The 23,894-nt window shown below is 41.1% G+C and overlaps 1 protein-coding gene across 1 annotated transcript in view; it reads right to left on the reverse strand.

Annotated features, from left to right (window-relative positions):
• bcl2b (BCL2 apoptosis regulator b) overlaps positions 1-14,370 on the reverse strand; it is a 75,494-nt gene extending 61,124 nt beyond the window's left edge. The window contains exon 1 of the mRNA XM_034182394.1: positions 13,125-14,370. Coding sequence (XP_034038285.1) covers positions 13,125-13,682 — 558 coding nt within the window. The 5' untranslated portion in view covers positions 13,683-14,370. The remainder of the gene's footprint in view (positions 1-13,124) is intronic.
• Between the last annotated feature and the right edge of the window lie 9,524 nt (positions 14,371-23,894).

Here is a 23,894-nt window from a genome sequence, read left to right on the forward strand (position 1 = left end):
AGTCTTGGTGCACGAACACCTCTGCCGCAGTAGGTGGCAGTAATGCACCGTGTTGGGTTGCAGTCTGCCAATAAACTTGAAAAAAGAAGGGTTTTTTGTGTTCAGATGTTTATTAAATCATATTTTTGGGGATTGCGCAGTGGTTCTCCTAATGGTTTACTTTGTTGTGGACATTAAAAGTTATGAGCCTTAATGTATGATTACTGGAAAAGTTTTTCCAGTAATCATACATTAAGTGGAGCTAACAGGTGAAGCTACCGACAGCTGCTAAAAGTGCTAATGCTGTTAGCATACAACATTAAATCCAACCACAGTTTCGCTGCAACAGAGGCGGTCAGGACATTTGCTCTAGTTTGGAGTATTTTATGACAAAAACCTGGAATAATCTGGCTTGCTGTGTGGTGTAACGTCCTAACGGACAGTAACATCTGTCCCCTTCACCATCCGTGAACGGCATCAAGTCTTGTCTATACAGGTAAGGTGAAATTTAATGGTCTATTTTATTATTATTACTGTACAGTATTTTATATAACGATACTTAAGCAGGGGTGGTGGCCAAGTGGTTAATGCGCTTGGTTTCAGTTCAGAAGGTTCTGGGTTCAAATCCCACCCCTGCCACATTTCTCCATGTAATGTGGAGTTGTGTCAGGAAGGGCATCCGGTGTAAAACTTGTGCCAATTCAACATGCAGATCCACCTTGGATTTGCTGTGGCGACCCCAAGTGCAAACAAGGGAGCAGCTGAAGGGACTTACTATTTTATATAACGATACTATGCATATTCTTTGCATGTTGTCTGCCTTTTATGCATAAAATTCTGTTCTGTGTTCTTTTTGGGGCCAGGAACAGATTAATACATTTTACATGTTTTTTTTTTATGGGAAAATTAATTTTTGTTTAATAACAACTCTGTTTAAGAACAATATTTAGGAACCAATTAAGTTCTAAAACCGAGGTTCCACTGTATTAAGAAGCTCTGTTACTTTTGGTGGAGAGTTCACATAAAAGACCAGAGTTGCAAATCAAATTGCTAATGTCAATGATCTCATACTAAAAACTTAGCAACAGTTATTGAGTATAGGAGAATAACTGATTACATGCCGGGGCAGCTCCAGACTATCTGCTAACTTGGTAATTTGAGTAAATGTAGTATATTACCATGGCCTATCACGCTTTATGTAGAACCTAAAAGAGCCAGAAATGCTAACAGGGCCCCTAATGTCAATATTTGGATACTAACAAGCCAACAATTATATTTTGCGGTAGCTCCAGAGAAGGTGATCTGCTAACATGCACATGGCACATGCTAAAATGCTAGTTTATAATGGTGTTTTAGTCTTGGAAGAACTTGTGTTCACATATGAATGGTTTCAGTGGATGAGAACAATTACTTACTGTATATTTTGTATCTTATTTCTTTAATTTGCTTGACTTTTTTAAGCACTGTTTCATTACGGAGTGACTATACGCCCAACCGTTGGTTCAATAAAGTAAATACGCGAGCATATAGAGGGTTTTCATGTAACATATCGGTCACGTCATTTTGTGTCCCGCGGCCATTCTAGATTACGACGCAGTGGCCACTGTGATACGCTACGTGCATTTGGCGAACAATTGCAGAAGCTTCAATGTTGGTGTGAAGAAGCCTCACAGCACCGTGGCACTGAGAGAGATCCGTCGCTACCATAAATCCACTGCTCCCAGAATTTTATTTTATTCGGCAATAAAATTATATAAGAATACATAAAATACCTCAGAGGATAACACAAGAACACTTCCCATACGGATGCTTATTTACATTGTGGTCCTCGAGCACCGAGCTGCTGATCCGCAAGCTGCCCTTCTAGCGCCTGGTGAGAGAAATCGCTCAGGACTTCAAGACCACCTCCGCTTTCAGAGCTCCGCTGTGATGCTTGGCAGCTTCCTAGTTCACAATATTGCAGTGTGGCACTGTCGGCCAGTTCATTACATCGCCACTAAATTCACTATCTGGTATAAGATACGGATCCACTGAACCAACTGTTACACATCTATCACGATAAATAGCTTTATCTTGAGGATTTAAAGCATCGTAATAACCGTACATTCTCTCCATTTTTCTATCATGCGCCAGCCTCCTTGTAATCCAGAATGGAGACGGCACCTGTCCTGCAGCAAATCGGTCACGTGATTGAAAACCATAGTAGAGAAGCTTGAATCTTCGACTGGACTGGGTTGCTTGACGCGAGGACGTTTCGCTTCAAATCGCAGAAGCTTCCTCAGCTAAAATTCTTGCTCTGGTGGGCTGACTTCTGTCTTGACTCTTGTAGAGAAGAATAATCAGAAGTCACAAAAGCTGGAGTTTTAAACCTAACCAGACCCCTCCTACCAAGAGGCAGACTGCTATAGGCTAGTGACTAAACAATAGCTCTGATTAGCACCTATTGTTCTCTAGTTAGCACCCTCCTAATGACAGGGCAGCTGTCCCTCCTAATGATGGGATGGAGCCTCTCCTGATGGCTCCCTTGACGACTCTGCTGATGACGTGAATGACTCATTACCATGAACAAAAGACTGAAACTGCTTTGACCTGAGTACCCCATTGTAAACAGGGGATAAAGCGTGTCTCAGACCCCCTCCCCGGTTAAGGTTGGGTTTCAAACGTTTCACAAAGAATGCCTCCTTGACCCCTCTCTCAAACCATTTCTTCTCTGTGGCTAATATTTTAACTTCCTTGTCCTCAAACGTGTGGTTAGTGTCTTTAAGGTGGAGATGAACTGCAGACTGAGGTCCACTGGCGCCCTCTCTGCGGTGCTGGTATAGCCTTTTGTGTAAAGGTTGCTTAGTCTCACCTATGTAGTGTTCACCTGTGTAGTCTGTACCCTGTTATGTACCCTGTTACAAACTGTTATGTTTAATGGCTAATAACAGTTTGTCAGAGTCAGAAGCTGGGGACCTCCGACTAAGAGTCACAGCAGTGCTGAACAGTGCTAAACTTCCTCTGTCCAGCGTCACAGGAGAAGAACGGAAAGCTTTGTCAGCACTGCAAAAGGACCAAAGCATCCTTATCCTGCCAGCGGATAAAGGCAGATGCACGGTGGTCCTGAATACATCGGACTACGAGGCCAAGATCAACAACTTGCTCAGTGACTCCAATACATATGAACATTTGAAGAGAGACCCCACGAGCGGCTATAAGAAGAAAATCATTAGCTACCTTCAAAACCTGGAGAAAGAGGGACTCATCGACAGGCAGGCATACTACAGACTGTACCCTGGGGACGCCACTCCGTGCATCTATGGACTGCCCAAAATCCACAAACAGGACGTGACACTCAGGCCTATTGTATGTAGCACAGATTCCATCACGTACAATTTGGCCAAGCACCTCAAGTGGATTTTGGCTCATCTAGTGGGTAACTCAGACCACCATGTAGAGAACACACAAGATTTTGTGAACTAGATCAAGGACCTGCAGCTGGAGGCAGATGAAACAATCATGTCATTTGATGTGACATCGTTGTTCACCTGCATCCCCGAGGCCGTCTCAGCTGTGAGGCAGAGACTGCTGGAGGATGTGTCTCTACTTGAAAGGACCAAACTCACACCAGACCACATCTGCCAACCCTTGGAGATCTGTCTTAACACCACGTATTTCCTGTTTAGGGGGAATTACTACAGTCAGATTCATGGTTGTGCAATGGGGTCTCCGGTATCCCCCATTGTGGCCAATCTGTACATGGAGCGAGTGGAGAAGACAGCCTTGACATCTTTCATGGGCATCTCTCCCAGTCACTGGTTCAGATATGTTGATGACACATGGGTTAAAATCAAGCAACAGGAAGTTGAGGACTTTACAGAACACATCAACTCGTTGGACGCCAATATCAAGTTCACACGTGAGGATGCCAGAAACAACCATTTAGCCTTCTTGGACTGTGATGTTACGATTGGAGAGAACAGGCAACTCCAGACAGGGGTTTACAGAAAACCAACTCACACTGACCAATATCTGCTCTTTGGCTCAAACCACCCCCTTGAACACAAGCTCGGGGTGATCAGGACGCTTCAACACAGAGCCCTACAGGTGCCCACAACTGCAGAGGGAAGGGCTAAAGAACAACAACTTGTCCGGAAAGCCCTCACAGTATGTGGGTACCCACGATGGTTCCTGGACAAAGTGCAGAAGTCCCAGAGAACAAAGAGACCAGACGGACAGGAGATGGAGACAAGAAGAAGAGTGTCTCTCCCTTATTTAGCAGGAGTAGGGGAAAAACTACAGAGGATCTTCAGACAGCACAAAATCCCACTTTACTTTAAACCGGTTAACACCTTGAGACAGAAATTAGTTCACCCTAAGGACAGGATCCCTAGTTACAAACAGAGCAATGTAGTGTATTCTATCAGATGTCAGGAAAACTGTAACGAACACTACATAGGTGAGACTAAACAACCTTTACACAAAAGGCTATACCAGCACCGCAGAGAGGGCGCCAGTGGATCTCAGTCTGCAGTTCATCTCCACCTTAAAGACACTAACCACATGTTTGAGGACAAGGACGTTAAAATATTAGCCAGAGAAGAAATGGTTTCAGAGAGGGGTCAAGGAGGCATTTTTTGTGAAATGTTTGAAACCCAGCCTTAACCGGGGATGGGGTCTGAGACACGCTTTATCCCCTGTTTACAATGGGATACTCAGGTCAAAGCAGTTTCAGTCTTTTGTTCATGGTAATGAGTCATTCACGTCATCAGCAGAGTCATCAAGGGAGCCATCAGGAGAGGGTCCGTCCCATCATTAGGAGGGACAGCTGCCCTGTCATTAGGAGGGTGCTAACTAGAGCACAATAGGTGCTAAGTAGAGCTGTTGTTTAGTCACTAGCCTATAGCAGTCTGCCTCTCGGTAGGAGGGGTCTGGTTAGGTTTAAAACTCCAGCTTTTGTGACTTATGGTTTATTCTTCTCTACAAGAGTCAAGACAGAAGTCAGACCACCAGAGCAAGAATTTTAGCTGAGGAAGCTTCTGCGATTTGAAGTGAAACATCCTCGCGTCAAGCAACCCAGTCCAGTCGAAGATTCAAGCTTTTCTACTATGGAAACCACCTGGACAACTGAGAGCCTACACAGAAACAGTGATTGAAAACCCTCTATACCCCCAACCCCAACTGACCAATGAGCACGCTTGTAAGTTCACTTCCAGCTTTAATGCAGGGAAAAAGGGCGATATTTTCTCACTGGCTGCAGGAGGGTTTGGCTCATCACTCCCAGGGAAATGTGTAAAACTAACACCATCTTACAGGCAACAAGCAGCATTTTGTTCATCAAAACTGTTTCGTCGTCGTTAACAGGCTTCCGTTCAAAATACTTATGAAGTTTGTCTGCTTTCATCCATTGCAGTGTTTTTTTTTCGCAGTAATTAAAGACAGTGCCATTAAATGCGTCAGACATACGCTGCTTTTCACACTGCAATAGAGCCTTAAAAAAGTGGTGTAAAAAAACGTAGCTTAGATGCACAAAATGTATCAAATACACAATCACGGTTGGGCAAATAAGTTAAGACATAATATTTATCTGCCAAACGGTTGGCCGAATAGCCTTTGCTGTTTCATTAAGCCAGGTTTCTGCTTCATCTTTATATTTATGTCTACAATTTCAACTTTTATCAGTGACTGAGTTCCAGTTTTAGTGAAGAGCAAGGGGCCAGACTACACACAGATGAAAACATTTACTTTTTCACTAATGAATGGGGAGTCAAAACATTTACTTTCTCACCTATGAATGATGAGTCAATAACATCCTCACCGACAAGATGTGAGTATACCTGTCTCCCCCCTCTCCAGTCACTCACAGCGAACCTTCCTCCATGTGTGTGTGTGTATATATATATATATATATATATATATCAGCTAATTAAAAAGAGGAGCGCACATTATTCTGTGATTCTGAAAACCTTTCTTCATCACAAGTAGATATTCTGACCTCTGGTGTCATTTTTACTCTTTGTTTTTCCACGTCAGTTGGAAATTCTACATTCCCATTTTCCACTGTATGCAGCATTTCTTAACGTGTTACCGTGATAACCTGCCAACATGATAGTTATCATGATAACACGATATTGCTTAAAGCCACCTTGACACTTGCACAAATTTGATCTCTGTACTGACCAGTGATGCCGGTAACGCGTTACTTAGTAACGCGTTAGTCTAATCTGACCACTTTTTTTAGTAACGAGCAATCTAACGCGTTAATCTTTCCAAATCAGTAATCAGATTAAAGTTACTTCTCCAAGTCACTGTGCGTTACTATTATTTTTGCATTGTGGGTCGATAGCAGCATTAAACTTGGTCCGTGGGCAGGAGGTCGGGGTTCGACTGAACTGCCCACTTTAAACGAGCTGTGAGCTTTTCATCCGGTTTTCTACAGCAGCTACAACTCGACCTCACCTCTTAAAGCGCAGTGATAACAGCACACCTGCACTGAGATTTACAAAGACATTTTTATACTTTTTTTCCTCCTTTATTTAGAATTCTGAGCTGAGCCGCTCCGTATCTGCTGCTAAAAACAGCTGATCCTCCGCGACACGTCAACAACTAACACTATTTTCCACTCAAATGCACCTAAACTCTCTGAGGACCACATGATGTGAAAACGCAATAAAACTTTCTTACCTGTAAATCTGGTCATGTTTTCTGCATAAATAAATATTATCCATTCTTTGTGCTCAGACGCCAAAGCAGGGGCGAATCCAGATTGAATGGGGTGTGGGGCAAGGATGTGGCCCCCCCACAACACCCCTAGATTAAAGGTCCAGTTTTGAAGCCTTTTTTGTTTACTACAACTACTAATACTACTTATAATAATAATTTTGACAAGTAAAATGTTTAGAGAGAATTTAAATGTTAGAAAAATGTTAGAAAAAAATTCAATAGTTACATTTATAAACAATGTAGGTTAGAAATGGCAAGTTTTACTGTTACAGTGCTGTCAACAGTTAAATATGAGGTCAAGAAAGACGTCTTTATTTTACTTTTTATAAAACAAGTATTTATTTTCATTGAAGTCAAGAAAGGGTGACTATAAAGTGAGTTTTGGCAAAACAGGTATCATTGTCATGTTGAGGTGGCAGAGGGTTGTTGTCAGCAGCTGGGAAAAATAACTAAAAAAGTAACTAGTAATCTAACTTAGTTACTTTTCCAATTGAGTAATCAGTAAAGTAACTAAGTTACTTTTTCAAGGAGTAATCAGTAATTGGATTACTTTTTCAAAGTAACTGTGGCAACACTGGTACTGACAGTCTTGTGTACAAATGAGTAAACTCGTAAAGTGTTGTAAACTGTGCAAGACTGTGTACCACAAAAAACTTGAAATGTTCAAAATTTCTGGCATGCATAAATTTCATGCCACTTGTGTGAACTGGTCATGAACATTGAGCAACCTATTCACAAAACTGTCATTTGCAGTTTATGCACACTTAAGGATAACTTTACTCATTGGCACACAAGACTGCGTGCCAGTGCTGAGATCAACTTTGTGCAAGTGTCACAGTGGCTTTTCAAGTGTACCATCTAAATGACACTCATTGGCACGATGAATTGCGCAGCAGTGCGGAGCCAAAATTCATTCAACTGTCAAGGTTCGCTTAACACATTACTAACCTCAGGACATGTAAATGTCACCATGCTAACAAATTACCCAGAGGAACATTGCTTTGTCAGATACACACTGAAAATTCGAGTCCACTTGAAGCAAACAGTGATATTTTACTGATTGATTACTAATCGGGTAGGCAGCAATCACACCAGGATTCTAAAATCTTACAACAGGAAAACCCCACAGGTAATTAATAACATTAATGGATCCTTTCACTTTGGATGTTGTAGTTCCACGGCCCCCAAAAGACAAATCTTTGCAGCTCTAATCGAAATAGGCATCAAAATGCAGCACATTTGCTCCCCGATCAAATGTTTTCACCGTACAACAAATTAATTGGCCCATGATTTACAAACAGTGGCAGTCATCCAGTTCCCTCGAGGGAAAAGTCTGATTAGAAATATCACCGGCTGTAAACCCGTAACTCAGAAAGAATCCAGACAAAATCATTTAACGTTCACTTACAGTCTACACACAAAAACGTCAGACCTTTCAGCATTAAAATGAGGCCAACCAGGTCTGAGAGCAGCTAACAACATCACATGCAAGCCATTTTTGGCACTGGCTGTAAGACTGATTCTATTTTATTGCCAGAACGCTGCCATTATATTCCAAACATTTATTGATAAGGAAGAAAAGTGGGATTTTTTTTTTTTTTACATCAGTTTGCATTCTAGACAAAACTCTGTGGCCACAGTGTCGGTTATTAGATGTCAGCAAATGACTGAAAAACAGACGTCAGGAAATCCCCCACCTGTCACATATTCAAATGAATATAAAACAACATCTGCGTCTGTTAAACTGTAATTCACCTCTGCTCAAAAAGATCCTGAAACTAAAATGACAATATTGCAGGGCAGACTGGGGACATTTGTAATGCAGATCCAGTTGTTCCAACATGTTCAAAAAATTAGGGGTAAGGGGTAGTCATGTGATCACTCCTATAAACAAATTACACCCACTCTTGATGACATTCTTGCAGGTTTTGTAGCCCAGCAACAACAAAAAATGTATTTAAAAATATTTTCAATAGTTTTTTTTAACCCTCAAGCGACCGAGTGGGGGCATTAATGACCCCCGGCTATATATTTTTGTGCACCATTTTTCTAATTTTAATCAGGAAAGAGTTTCCTACCATGAATTTGTCAGTCTGTTTGTCCTGCATTTGTTCATTCAATTTTGCAAGGATCGGTCAATCCATATGGGAAGTATAATTCAAACTTGTGTGGGGTCTCTTGTGACCCCGAGAAGATCTATGAGATTTTCAACATTATAATGTCAGATGGTATTGTAATTTTCCAACTCTAATCATTATACCCCATGTGTTTGAAAACATTTTATGAAACATCATACTGTGATATAGTAGTAATAATGATTAATGATGGTTGTTTGTAGCAGAAAAATTTGGATGTTTTGTGACAAAATGTGGAAGATGCTATAGAAAGGGCTTCAAAAAGTGCAAATCAAAAATTGTGCTGCACCTACTCCTGATGTCCCCTACTACTGTTCCAGAATATAAACTGGATTTTTACAAACTTCTTTGCATTTTATGAGCCAGAATCATTCGGATAAGGTTTATAAGTCCATAAACACACTAAAATGACAAAAATGGGATGCATACACTTTGAAATAATCCCAAATAATCCTGTGGATTAAAAGATTCTCAGCTCTAATGGTGGATGTAGAGTAGCATCATCTCCACCCAGCTGGAAAACACAGACTATGGTGACCTACATTGTACAGCGGGCACAGACTCCAGAGACCTCCAGGAGGCATCTCGACACCCCAGTCTGCGCCAGCTTCAAGGTACAGGTTGAAAAATCAGACAAATGAGTTCCGGCCTGCGTACACAGAGGACTCTGTGTTAAACGTAGCAGAGTTGCAGATTCGCAGAGGGAGGCACTCTTGTGTGTCTGTAATATGTGGCACAAACCGCCACCTTCGGGGGCAAAATAAAAAAAAGGTCTCAGCGGGAATGTTAACATTCCCTCCCCTTCAGATATTCAATGTGAATCATTGATGACCCCCCCATCCTAACCAAGCAGTGCAAACTGCACCCTCTCATTAAACCCCAATCTGTTAATTAGAGGCTAATCCATGGAAGGTTGGTTTAATAACTGCTGAAGAGCACAGCCGAAGGTGCGGTAAAGGGTGTAGCCGCAGCAAGATGGTACTCTTTCTGATGCCACTTCTCTGAGAATGTGTGCAGTTAAACAGTGTGTAGATGTCTGTCCTTGTTAGTGTCTGAAGCTCACATGCCACTTAGGTGTGCTAAAGCTGACCCTGACACTTCATCCCTGTCCAGTCGTGCCCAGCGGCCCAAACGCATTAATTCAATAGTTCTGTGTCCGCTGACATGCGTCTGGCCTCCTCGTTCCTGCTGACCTCAAAGTACAGAAGCAGCAGAGCTTTTTGCTGCACAAAACTTTGCACAGACACACTGAAACAGCCTGTGTGTTCTCATGCAGTGCATCGGATAATGATTGTGGGGTATTTTTTTAAAGCATTATTTCCGCTCTTTAGTCTTGGACACCTGTATGACTGACAGTAGCTACCAGTGTTGCCAGATCTCATGTTACACACAAGTAGCATGTGAAAACAAGGTCAAAAGGAATAATTCAGCAATTCTAAAGTAGTTCAAGCTAAAAAAAAAAAATACAGGCATTCATTATTTGTCATTTTCAAATTTTGATCCACAGAACAAAAATAAAAGCTGCAACCACCAAGCAGCGATGGATTTGTCAAAGTGGCCACCAGACCTAGGCTTTGGGAATGAAAAAAAAAATGACAAACTCATTTCAAGCTACCTATAACTGCAAAACCAAGAAAAGCGTGATGAAGAGAGAAGGAAGAAGTGTCCGCTTCAGCTGCATTCATACGTACAAAATCCTTTGTGCCGTGTTGTGTGGATAAACACCCTCTCTCTCACAAAATTCACTCTGCGCACCTCAATCAACTGCCTCCCTCACTAATTTTATTATAGGTGCTGGTCATATAATTAGAATATCATGAAAAAGTTGATTTATTTCAGTAATTCCATTCAAAAAGTGAAACTTGTATATTATATTCATTCATTACATGCAGACTGATATATTTCAAGTGTTTATTTATTTTAATTTTGATGATTATTAAAAGAAATAAACATTTCAGATATATCAGTCTGTGTGTAATGAATGAATATAATATACAAGTTTCACTTTTTGAATGGAATTAATTAAATCAACTTTTTATAATATTCTAATTATATGACATCACCTGTATGTATTTTACTATAGTCATGAAAAATCCTTTTCACAGGGGTTGTGTGGACCTCTTGGAAAATGCTGGGAAGAAAAATGTGGGTGCTCACTGAGCACTTTTACACCAGAAAAAATTTGCGATATGGGCACACGTCCTAATGTGAGATTTTTTTTTAAAACCTTGTAAATTCAAGTAACTGTTCTGCATTTATATAGCACTTTTCCATCTGAATCAGAAGTGCAGAGCACTTTACAATGATGCCTCACATTCAGCCACAGTGATGTCAGGGTGCTGCCATGCAAGGAGTTCACAACACACCAGTAGAAACTTGGGAATAAAGGATCTTGCCCAAGGGTACTTAGTGATTTTATAGTCTGGTGGGGATTTGAACCAAGGATCCTGTTGTCTCAACCCCACTGCACTAGACCGTCACCTCCCCTAAACCTGAAACTGTAAACTGCAAGCACATTTTGTTTAATTTCAACTCCATTGTGGTGATGCAGAGGCAAAATCCCAAAAATGGTCACTCTTCAAATACGTATGCCTTTTTAATTTGGAAACATTCTACATGACAGCATCTATAAGTATAGTCATAGCAGATGGTCACCCCACTGAATCTGGTCACTTGAGGTTTCTTCCTTAAACACCCTAGGGAGTTTCTCCTTACCACTGTTGTCAGCTTGCTTGCTGAGAGGGTGTATAAGGTTTAAACGTCACTTGTGTGTATCGTCTTGTGTCGATTTATATTGTGATTTGATACTGTACAAATAGGACCTCATCCATTTATCTGTCCATCTATTGACTGTCTCACTGCATTTTACAGGGGATGTTTCCCCCCCCAAATAGAAGAAAGACCCTTTGGCTGCTCCCTTGTTGTCACTCGGGTCGCCACAGCAGAGCCGAGGTGGATCTGCATGTTGATTTGGCACACATTTTACACCGGATTCCCTTCCTGACGCAATTCCACATTACACAGAAATATAGTGGGGATTTGAACTGGGAACCTTCCGCATGGAAACCAAGCGCACTAACCACATGGCCACAACCCCTGCTACAGAGGACATTTCTAAACCTTATGAAAATTCTGCATTAGGATCAACAACATTAATGCACATTTATAGCTCAGTTTTTTACAATGTTGCAACTTCATGATCAACATCACGCCTGTCCAAATGTATATTTCACATCACCATATCCAGATCTTTAAGCTATGAAGCGATCCATCACTGTCCTGCCTGAAGTTTGCAGGGACGCTGCAACGCATTGATTTGCAGTCTGTCATACAGACTGTGCATAAAGATGAGAGGCACGCCAACAATGCTAAGTGAAGCCAAACCCTCCCTGTCGCTTCTTATTGGCCGGTTTCTCCACAAAGAATCAACTCAGCCTCAATAACATTCCAAAATCTAGAAACATTCTGTAGTTCTTGAATTTTAACATTAGGATTATTGCAAACTGCCCAATGGTGCTACATTAAAATGGAAAAAAATTATAATCTAAATGTGATCATCTTTTTTGTGTCCAAAGGAACAACTTTCCACAAAATTTCAAAAAGAACAGCACTTCGAGTGCATTCTTCCACCAAGGACTTATAACCACCTCTATTTTCAGTCCCAAACCAAATTGCTTCAGCGTATCCAGACTATTTTTAGAATCTGAAGAAAACTACAAAATCACAGGATCCTGAGCAGTTATTCTTGATCCTAGTCGTTTGCTTGATCCTGATCATGACCTCGATACTGATCTTTCCTCCTGATTGCTGAAGTTTATGATCATTAACCTTTGTCTGCACCCTTTCTAATTTTAGCACTCACATAACCTCCATCTGTTGCTGAAAAGGCATCAGAGACCCACAAATTTAAGATTCTTTGAAAAATAAATAAATAAAACCCCAATTACTTAGAAGAGGCGGACCTGGCAACAGCAGTGGCCACCCGCGAGTTAATGCTGGGAGCGTCGGGAGGTGTGACAGACTACACGCTCTCTCATTGGTCAGTTAAGTTTAACAGCCAAGGCGCGCGTCCAATCAGGAGCCGCTATACTGTGCGTAATGGGCACGTCTGGAGCAGGGACGATTTATTAATGGTAAACGTCAGCAGTGGTTCCGAAATCTCTGTCCGAGCTATCAAACCAGAGCAGAACGCAGCTTCGCGTCACAATATCAAAAAGATAAACATTAAGCACCGACTCAAAGCCAAAGTAAAAGAGGACTTTGGCGCCGCCGCCGTGGCGCATGTCAGCTGTACGGAACCAGACCTACCCATCCCCCGTTGTCTTGGATCCAGCTGTTAAGAGGTCCGTTTAAATACTCCGTCATCCATTCCGCGATGTTGTCCACCTGCGAGCTCATGTCCTCCCTGCCCGCGCATTCTGCGCACACCGTGCCCCCGAACTCGAAGAAGGCGATAATCCGGCCCCAGTTCACCCCGTCCCGGAACAGTTCGTCTATCACCTCAGCGAACCTCCGCTGCGCCGTGGCGGAGGTCAGGTACAGCTGGCGGGACATCTCTGTGAAGTCGGGCTGGTACAGTCTTTCAAGTTCGTCCCCTGCTTCGCGCAGGACCCTGTGCACGGCGGCGTGCGGGTCCGGCTGCGGGAGCCGTTTGCACAGGCGGGGGATGCCCTCGGCGTCGGGCCCGCCGCCGGCCGCCGCGCGGCACCTCCGCCGCGTCAAAGTCGGCGGTGGTGCCGCAACTATGGAGCCGTTATTGGCGGCGCCGTCCTCCTGGAGGTCCTCGGGTCCCCACGCGTGGCCCCGTTTGGAGAGTTTATGGCAAATGTACTTTTCCACAATGCTGCGATTGCGCTCGTGCGCCATGATGGCTCAATTTGGCACTTGGTACAGAAGCACACCGGCCACTTAAACGAAATGCATCGTTCGCAGCTGGTCCACGTCCTGTTCTGCACAGGCTTGATCCAAAGCAGACTAGATTATTTAAAAGAATAAAACAGGCGCACGCACACACGCGGAAAGCGGCGCGTAATTCTCCGCAGCGGGTTGAAGAAATCCCCCGCTGCTCCAAAAGTGAGCCACAAATATTCAGGAGTCCAGAATCACTGAGTCCGTGCGGTCTTCGTTGCCCGGATCCTGTGAGGGACACTGGCGACCTTCTCTGTGCAGCTCCAACACACGGAAGAGGTTGGACTGATGTGTGTGTGCGCGCGCGCGTATCACCCACACGCGGATAAGCATGAATGTGGGCCAAAACTTTTCCGCGCCCCGCCGCCTAAAAGCCGCCAACTGTTCCCAGCACCAAGGTCGGGCTGCGTCCTCTTCCACGGCCGCCGCCGCTGCTGCCTTTTGCGCGCCGTCAGTGGGCCGCGCTGTGCGCTGAGGTCGTCCTGACGTCACCGACGCAAAGTAATCCCTTTGGCTCAACAAATACAGATGTTCAGCGCGCAAATATTCACCACAGGCGCCTTTTTATTCACTCGGATTATTGAAACGTAGACGAAGTTGCTCCAATAAAAAAAATCCACGCAGCTGTTTACGCGCGCGGGCAGCATTTGACGAGCAGCACGTTCTGCTGAGGAGCTACTTTGATGTGATCCAGCTCTACCCCCTTGTGGATGGACTTCCAACCAATGCTGCACAAAGTCACTGCAGATTTTTTTCCCCCAAAAAACTCTGGAAATAATAATCGGCTGCTGCTGCTGCTACTACTGTTGTTGCTGCTCCGGACAAGCGCTTTCACTGCGGATTAAAATCATATCCTCAAAGAGAATATTTAAAATCCAGCCCTCTAAAGCCACGCATCACGTTTCTGACAGATCAAACCCACTCCCACTGAAGCAACATTCCAAGGAGAGATGGTGCCATTAATGTAGACATCCTCAAGTGTTAAAAAAAGGCATGAATGGAAAAATCTTCTACAAATGATATTTTTGCTTGTAAAAGTTAAACAGTAGTGACAAACTGAAGGATTAACTGGAGAAAGACCAAAGAATGAAAGCAGCTTCAGGTTTTCCAGGATGTGGGCAGTAAAGGGAGTGCATTAGAATGAGTTTAATGCGGTGCAAGAGGATATTAATTGCAATAAAAAAATGCAACTTAAGTATACTTAAGTCTAAATATTTGAGCAATGTTTTTTTTTTTTTTGTAATTTAGCCTCTGCGCAACCATAAGGGATGAAACAAATTAAGATGTTTTTATTGCCAACTTTAAGCTTTAATGCAGGGGATTCAACAACAAATATTACCATTTCGGAAACAAACCCATCTTAATTAGAATCCGATCAATACACCAGTTGGCCAGTAATATTGGCCAATATAAGCCTTTTGCAAACATACTGGTATCTGTTATTTTTGTGAATATGAAAACTTATTTTACCGAACTAGAGCTCTTGGCAAAATTCTATTGTACCTACATTAATACAACCCCTGGCAATAATTATGGAATCACCAGCCTCGGAGGATGTTCATTCATTTAATTTTGTAGAAAAAAAAGCAGATCACAGACATGACACAAAACTAAAGTCATTTCAAATGGCAACTTTCTGGCTGTAAGAAACACTATAAGAAATCAAGAAAAAAAAAATTGTGGCAGTCAGTAACGGTTACTTTTTTAGACCAAGCAGAGGGAAAAAAAATATGGACTCACTCAATTCTGAGGAATAAATTATGGAATCACCCTGTAAATTTTCATCCCCAAAACTAACACCTGCATCACATCAGATCTGCTCATTAGTCTGCATCTAAAAAGGAGTGATCACACCTTGGAGAGCTGTTGTACCAAGTGGACTGACATGAATCATGGCTCCAACACGAGAGATGTCAACTGAAACAATGGAGAGGATTATCAAACTCTTAAAAGAGGGTAAATCATCACGCAATGTTGCAAAAGATGTTGATTGTTCAGCTGTGTCTAAACTCTGGACCAAATACAAACAACATGGGAAGGTTGTTAAAGGCAAACATACTGGTAGACCAAGGAAGGCATCAAAGCATCAAGACAGAAAACTTAAAGCAATATGTTTCAAAAATCGAAAATGCACAACAAAACAAATGAGGAACCAATGGGAGGAAACTGGAGTCAACGTCTGTGACCGAACTGTAAGAAACCGCCTAAAGGAAATGGGATTTACATACAGAAAAGCTAAACGAAAGCCATCATTAACACCTAAACAGAAAAAAACAAGGTTACAATAGGCTAAGGAAAAGCAATCGTGGACTGTAGATGACTGGATGAAAGTCATATCCAGTGATGAATCTCGAATCTGCATTGGGCAAGGTGATGATGCTGGAACTTTTGTTTGGTACCGTTCCAATGAGATTTATAAAGATGACTGCCTGAAGAGAACATGTAAATTTCCACAGTCATTGATGATATGGGGCTGCATGTCAGGTAATGGCACTGGGGAGATGGCTGTCATTACATCATCAATAAATGCACAAGTTTACGTTGATATTTTTGGACACTTTTCTTATCCCATCAATTGAAAGGATGTTTGGGGATGATGAAATCATTTTTCAAGATGATAATGCATCTTGCCATAGAGCAAAAACTGTGAAAACATTCCTTGCAAAAAGACACATAGGGTCAATGTCATGGCCTGCAAATAGTCCGGATCTTAATCCAATTGAAAATCTTTGGTGGAAGTTGAAGAAAATGGTCCATGACAAGGCTCCAACCTGCAAAGCTGATCTGGCAACAGCAATCAGAGAAAGTTGGAGCCAGATTGATGAAGAGTACTGTTTGTCACTCATTAAGTCCATGCCTCAGAGACTGCAAGCTGTTATAAAAGCCAGAGGTGGGTGCAACAAAATACTAGTGATGTATTGGAGCGTTCTTTTGTTTTTCATGATTCCATAATTTTTTCCTCACAATTGAGTGATTCCATATTTTTTCCCCTCTGCTTGGTCTAAAAAAGTAACTGTTACTGACTGCCACAATTTTTTTCCCTGATTTCTTATAGTGTTTCTTAAAGCCAGAAAGTTGCCATTTGAAATGACTTTAGTTTTGTCATGTCTGTGATCTGCTTTTTTTCTACAAAATTAAACAACTGAATGAACATCCTCTGAGGCCAGTGACTCCATAATTTTTGCCAGGGGTTGTAGTAAATGTCCACCAGGTGGATCCATTGCCCCATTTCAAGAACCTCAAGTACAGGCTGCTGTGGGACATGATGACAAACATGTTGGTTATAGTAGTAGATACACAATGCAGAAAAAAAAACACAAGGTTTTGGAAATTGTGTCATTACATAGATGGTCCAGTAGAGTGCACTTCAACATTGTTTACAATGCTGCCAAGAAGGGCTGGGACCCTCTTCACCCCTTGCACATATTAACTTCAAGAGGCAAAACCACTAGCTGCCATTCATGTTCAGTAAGAGTGGGTGTTTTTACTGCGACAAGAAACATCATCACTATGCTACCAATTAGTCGTAGCCAAAATAATGTTTTTTTTAAGCAAATACTGAGCAATTCACCTGTCATTCCATGTGAAGGCAGCACAACAACAGTGTATGTTAGCTGGTTGCTTGAGCAAGAAAAAAAATCCAACATGGCTTTGCAGATGTGAGACATCCATTTGGGTGAGTCCACCCACCACTTTAATCATATCTTAGATCTTGTTTTGACTTATGGTATGGAAATAGAAGACTTAACAGTATTCCCTGAAAACTCCCTTCTGTCTGATCATTTTTTAATAACATTTACATTTACCCTGATGGACTACCCAGCAGTGGGGAATAAGTTTCATTACACTAGAAGTCTTTCAGAAAGCGCTGTAACTAGGTTTAAGGATATGATTCCTTCTTTATGTTCTCTATTGTCATATACCAACACAGAGCAGAGTAGCTACCTAAACTCTGTAAGAGAGTTAGAGTATCTCGTCAATAGTTTTACATCCTCATTGAAGACAACTTTGGATGCTGTAGCTCCTCTGAAAAAGAGAGCTTTAAATCAGAAGTGTCTGACTCCGTGGTATAACTCACAAACTCGTAGCTTAAAGCAGATAACCCGTAAGTTGGAGAGGAAATGGCGTCTCACTAATTTAGAAGATCTTCACTTAGCCTGGAAAAAGAGTTTGTTGCTCTATAAGAAAGCCCTCCGTAAAACTAGGACATCTTTCTACTCATCACTAATTGAAGAAAATAAGAACAACCTCAGGTTTCTTTTCAGCACTGTAGCCAGGCTGACAAAGAGTCAGAGCTCTATTGAGCTGAGTATTCCATTAACTTTAACTAGTAATGACTTCATGACTTTCTTTGCTAACAAAATTTTGACTATTAGAGAAAAAATTACTCATAACCATCCCAAAGATGTATCGTTATCTTTGGCTGCTTTCAGTGATGCCGGTATTTGGTTAGACTCTTTCTCTCCGATTGTTCTGAGTTATTTTCATTAGTTACTTCATCCAAACCATCAACATGTTTATTAGACCCCATTCCTGCCAGGCTGCTCAAGGAAGTCCTACCATTATTTAATGCTTCAATCTTAAATATGATCAACTTATCTTTGTTAGTTGGCTATGTACCACAGGCTTTTAAGGTGGCAGTAATTAAACCATTACTTAAAAAGCCATCACTTGACCCAGCTATTTTAGCTAATTATAGGCCAATCTCCAACCTTCCTTTTCTCTCAAAGATTCTTGAGAGGGTAGTTGTAAAACAGCTAACTGATCACCTGCAGAGGAATGGTCTATTTGAAGAGGTTCAGTCAGGTTTTAGAATTCATCATAGTACAGAAACAGCATTAGTGAAGGTTACAAATGATCTTCTTATGGCTTCGGACAGTGGACTTATCTCTGTGCTTGTTCTGTTGGACCTCAGTGCTGCTTTTGATACTGTTGACCATAAAATTTTATTACAGAGATTAGAGCATGTCATAGGTATTAAAGGCACTGCGCTGCGGTGGTTTGAATCATATTTGTCTAATAGATTACAGTTTGTTCATGTAAATGGGGAATCTTCTTCACAGACTAAAGTTAATTATGGAGTTCCACAAGGTTCTGTGCTAGGACCAATTTTATTCACTTTATACATGCTTCCCTTAGGCAGTATTATTAGACGGTATTGCTTAAATTTTCATTGTTACGCAGATGATACCCAGCTTTATCTATCCATGAAGCCAGAGGACACACACCAATTAGCTAAACTGCAGGATTGTCTTACAGACATAAAGACATGGATGACCTCTAATTTCCTGCTTTTAAACTCAGATAAAACTGAAGTTATTGTACTTGGCCCCACAAATCTTAGAAGCATGGTGTCTAACCAGATCTTTACTCTGGATGGCATTTCCCTGACCTCTAGTAATACTGTGAGAAATCTTGGAGTCATTTTTGATCAGGATATGTCATTCAAAGCGCATATTAAACAAATATGTAGGACTGCCTTTTTGCATTTACGCAATATCTCTAAAATCAGAAAGGTCTTGTCTCAGAGTGATGCTGAAAAACTAATTCATGCATTTATTTCCTCTAGGCTGGACTATTGTAATTCTTTATTATCAGGTTGTCCTAAAAGTTCCCTAAAAAGCCTTCAGTTAATTCAAAATGCTGCAGCTAGAGTACTGACGGGGACTAGCAGGAGAGAGCATATCTCACCCGTGTTGGCCTCTCTTCATTGGCTTCCTGTTAATTCTAGAATAGAATTTAAAATTCTTCTTCTTACTTATAAGGTTTTGAATAATCAGGTCCCATCTTATCTTAGGGACCTCGTAGTACCATATCACCCTAATAGAGCGCTTCGCTCTCAGACTGCAGGCTTACTTGTAGTTCCTAGGGTTTGTAAGAGTAGAATGGGAGGCAGAGCCTTCAGCTTTCAGGCTCCTCTCCTGTGGAACCAGCTCCCAATTCAGATCAGGGAGACAGATACCCTCTCTACTTTTAAGATTAGGCTTAAAACCAACCTTTTCGCTAAGGCTTATAGTTAGGGCTGGATCGGGTGACCCTGGACTATCCCTTGGTTATGCTGCTTTAGACGTAGACTGTGGGGGGGTTCCCATGATGCACTGTTTCTTTCTCTTTTTGCTCTGTATGCATCACTCCGCATTTAATCATTAGTGATCGATCTCTGCCCCCCTCCACAGCATGTCTTTTTCCTGGTTCTTTCCCTCAGCCCCAACCAGTCTCAGCAGAAGACTGCCCCTCCCTGAGCCTGGTTCTGCTGGAGGTTTCTTCCTGTTAAGAGGGAGTTTTTCCTTCCCACTGTTGCCAAGTGCTTGCTCACAGGGGGTCGTTTTGACCATTGGGGTTTTTCATAATTATTGTATGGCCTTGCCTTACAATATAAAGCGCCTTGGGGCAACTGTTTGTTGTGATTTGGCGCTATATAAAAAAAAAGTTGATTGATTGATTTGTCTCAAACACTGTGTAAAGATATGATCTATTGATAGAAATATGATGAAAAGCTGACCGGGATGCAGGAGAGCGCCGCTGAGGCTCTAAAGGTTGGCCTGTAATTTTTATACTCTCATGCGCCATTGTCCAGGGGCTCACAAGTACCGTATTTTCTGTAGTATGTCACATCTGTCAAAACAAACAAACAAAAAAATCCTCTTGAAGTGGAAAAATAACTATAATTCGTACCCTTTTCTATGTTATGAGGTCTTTAATTTGGGATTTTTGTGCTTTACTGCAGTATATTTTTTTTATTACTGGCATTTATTTTTATTATTGTAGTTTATTTTGTTTAGTGCTTTCCTTCCTGGGAAAGTTCTATATAAACAGTCGTTATAATTACTATTAATAACAAACTTCCCTCCCAAACTACTACTACAAAAAAGCGACATACTACAGAAAATATGGTAATCAGGCAAACTGTTTTTGATGCACATTATGACTTTTATAGCTGCTTTTCTTTAGATAAGTTGAAAGATGGATAAACATTTCCAAGTCACCAACTATGTCTTGGACTTTATTATCTCCGCCAAGGAGGTTATATTTTTCTGTCGCGTTTGTTTGTCTGTCTGTCTGTCAGCAGGATAACTGAAAACGTTTTGAACGGATTTTGATGAAATTTTGTGAAGTGGTTGGAAATGACAAGAGGAAAAAGTGATTAAATTTTAGTGGTGATCCGGATCGCGATGCTAAGGCGTTAGCATGTCTATTGCATTTTCAATGTTAAAAGTTAGCATTAAGCAGTTGCAGCTACTCATCACGTTCGGGTGCATTTGTTTTCAAATTATAATATTTCTTAAATTTATTTTTGTTTATATATTAATAATCTAATGATTATTATATACAATTTTAGAGAGAGACAAAAAGAAATAGATCACTGTGCCAAGGAGGGAATCTCTTTAGGGTCAGTGACCCTATGGCCTTGTTTAGAGAAGTGTTTCATAAATGTTAAAAAATTCATATATTTGCAGTTTAGTTGAATAATAAATTGAATTTTGTCTCTTATTTGTTTTTGTCTATAAGCACATGCAATATCAATATCAGTGCTCAGATGACAGTAGCTTCTGGGAAAGGTGCAAGTTGCAATAAACCTGTGATGCCAAGCACTAAGGATACATGCAGTGACAGCAGATGAAACTTTTTTTTTTTTTTTTTTACACTACTGAGCAAACATCATTGTTACACTTTTTTAGGTTCAATGATTCCACGGTGTGTAGATGTTATGGCGTCAGTGACCCTATGGCCTTGGCGGAGGTTTGCACTCTCTGTGCTTCTAGTTTACTTCATTTATTAAGGAATAAAAACAGTATACAGTATTACTAATTATTGTACAAGTATTTAGTTTGTCTACTTACTTATGGCTTCTAAAAATTGCTGAGATTTGTAACTGGTTTTTGGATTGATTTTTTTTAAATACATTAATTAAAAGCTAAATGTCAATAAGAGCATTGTGACTGTAGTATTTCAAGTTCAGAAGCAAAATTACAGACACAAAATTACAGCCCTGACTGTGTTGAAGAAAGATCAGGAAAGTCATTGAGGTGGATGGGAAAAGTGATGAGATGATGTCTCGGTAAGTGATGAGACAAAAGACAAGAAAGAGGGGAAGCAGAGGTGGAGGGATAAAAGGATAAAGGGGCCAAGTGAAGAGATATGGACTGGACTTGAGACACGTCAACACAAAATAAACATGGGGAAGAGATATTTATCACACATTAAAGTACAGTAGTGTTCAGAATAATAGTAGTGCTATGTGACTAAAAAGATTAATCCAGGTTTTGAGTATATTTCTTATTGTTACATGGGAAACAAGGTACCAGTAGATTCTCACAAATCCAACAAGACCAAGCATTCATGATATGCACACTCTTAAGGCTATGAAATTGGGCTATTAGAAAAAAAAAAAAAAGTAGAAAAGGGGGTGTTCACATAATAATAGTGTGGCATTCAGTCAGTGAGTTTGTCAATTTTGTGGAACAAACAGGTGTGAATCAGGTGTCTCCTATTTAAGGATGAAGCCAGCACCTGTTGAACATGCTTTTCTCTTTGAAAGCCTGAGGAAAATGGGACGTTCAAGACATTGTTCAGAACAACAGCATAGTTTGATTAAAAAGTTGATTGGAGAGGGGAAAACTTATACGCAGGTGCAAAAAATTATAGGCTGTTCATCTACAATGATCTCCAATGCTTTAAAATGGACAAAAAAAAAAAAAAAAGACATGTGAAAGAAAATGGAAAACAACCATCAAAATGGATAGAAGAATAACCAGAATGGCAAAGGCTCACCCACTGATCAGCTCCAGGATGATCATAGACAGTCTGGAGTTACCTGTAAGTGCTGTGACAGTTAGAAGACACCTGTGTGAAGCTAATTTATTTGCAAGAATCCCCCGCAGAGTCCCTCTGTTAAATAAAAGATGTGCAGAAGAGGTTACAATTTGTAAAAGAACACATCAACTGGCCTAAAGAAAAATGGAGGAATATTTTGTGGACTGATGAGAGTAAAATTGTTCTTTTTGGGTCCAAGGGCTGCAGACAGTTTGTGAGACGACCCCCAAACTCTGAATTCAAGCCACAGTTCACAGTGAAGACAGTGAAGCATGGTGGTGCAAGCATCATGATATGGGCATGTTTCTCCTACTATGGTGTTGGGCCTATATATCGCATACCAGGTATCATGGATCAGTTTGGATATGTCAAAAATACTTGAAGAGGTCATGTTGCCTTATGCTGAAGAGGACATGCCCTTGAAATGGGTGTTTCAACAAGACAATGACCCCAAGCACACTAGTAAACCAGCAAAATCTTGGTTCCAAATCAACAAAATTAAGGCCTCGCAGATGTAAAGAAATCATGAAAAACTGTGGTTATACAACAAAATACTAGTTTAGTGATTCACAGGATTGCTAAAAAAGCAGTTTGAACATAGGTTTTGAGTTTGTAGCGTCAACAACAGATGCTACTATTATTGTGAACACCCCCTTTTCTACTTTTTTTTTAACTAATAGCCCAATTTCATAAAGTTAAGAGTGTGCATATCATGAATGCTTGGTCTTGTTGGATTTGTGAGAATCTACTGAATCTACTGGTACCTTGTTTCCCATGTAACAATAAGAAATATACTCAAAACCTGGATTAATCTTTTTAGTCACATAGCACTACTATTATTCTGAACACTACTGTATGTTTGTTTTTTTGATTGCTCTAGAATCAGGTAAAATCAGCCGCCAGCATTATATTCACACCAAGAGAAATAAAAAGGAATTATGTTGTTGTTATCGTCGCATCGTCCATTCAGCTGCTCCCGTTTTGTGGTCGGGATCGCCACAGCAGATACAGCCAGATCTGCATTGGTAGTTGGCACAAGTTTTGGCCGGATGCCCTTCCTGACGCAACTCTAGTTTTACCTGGAGAAACACACACAGCCACTGGTGTTCGAAAGAGGTCTCCCATCCAAGTACTAACCAGGTCCCGCACTTAGCTTCTGAGATCTGATGGGATCAGGGTGACACAGAGCAGATCGGCCGCGCAGAAATTAAAAGGAATTATAAACAAGGGAAAAAAAAAAAATTCATCCACTCACTGAAAAATGCATCAGAGGGTCTCCTTATACAGGTATTCATTTAATTTATCATGTAAGAAAATAAGACAAAGATTTACTTCTAACATTTTCTTTCAATGGCA

The sequence above is a fragment of the Thalassophryne amazonica genome, chromosome 12 (genome assembly GCF_902500255.1).
Source record: "Thalassophryne amazonica chromosome 12, fThaAma1.1, whole genome shotgun sequence".
NCBI classification, from domain to species: domain Eukaryota; kingdom Metazoa; phylum Chordata; class Actinopteri; order Batrachoidiformes; family Batrachoididae; genus Thalassophryne; species Thalassophryne amazonica.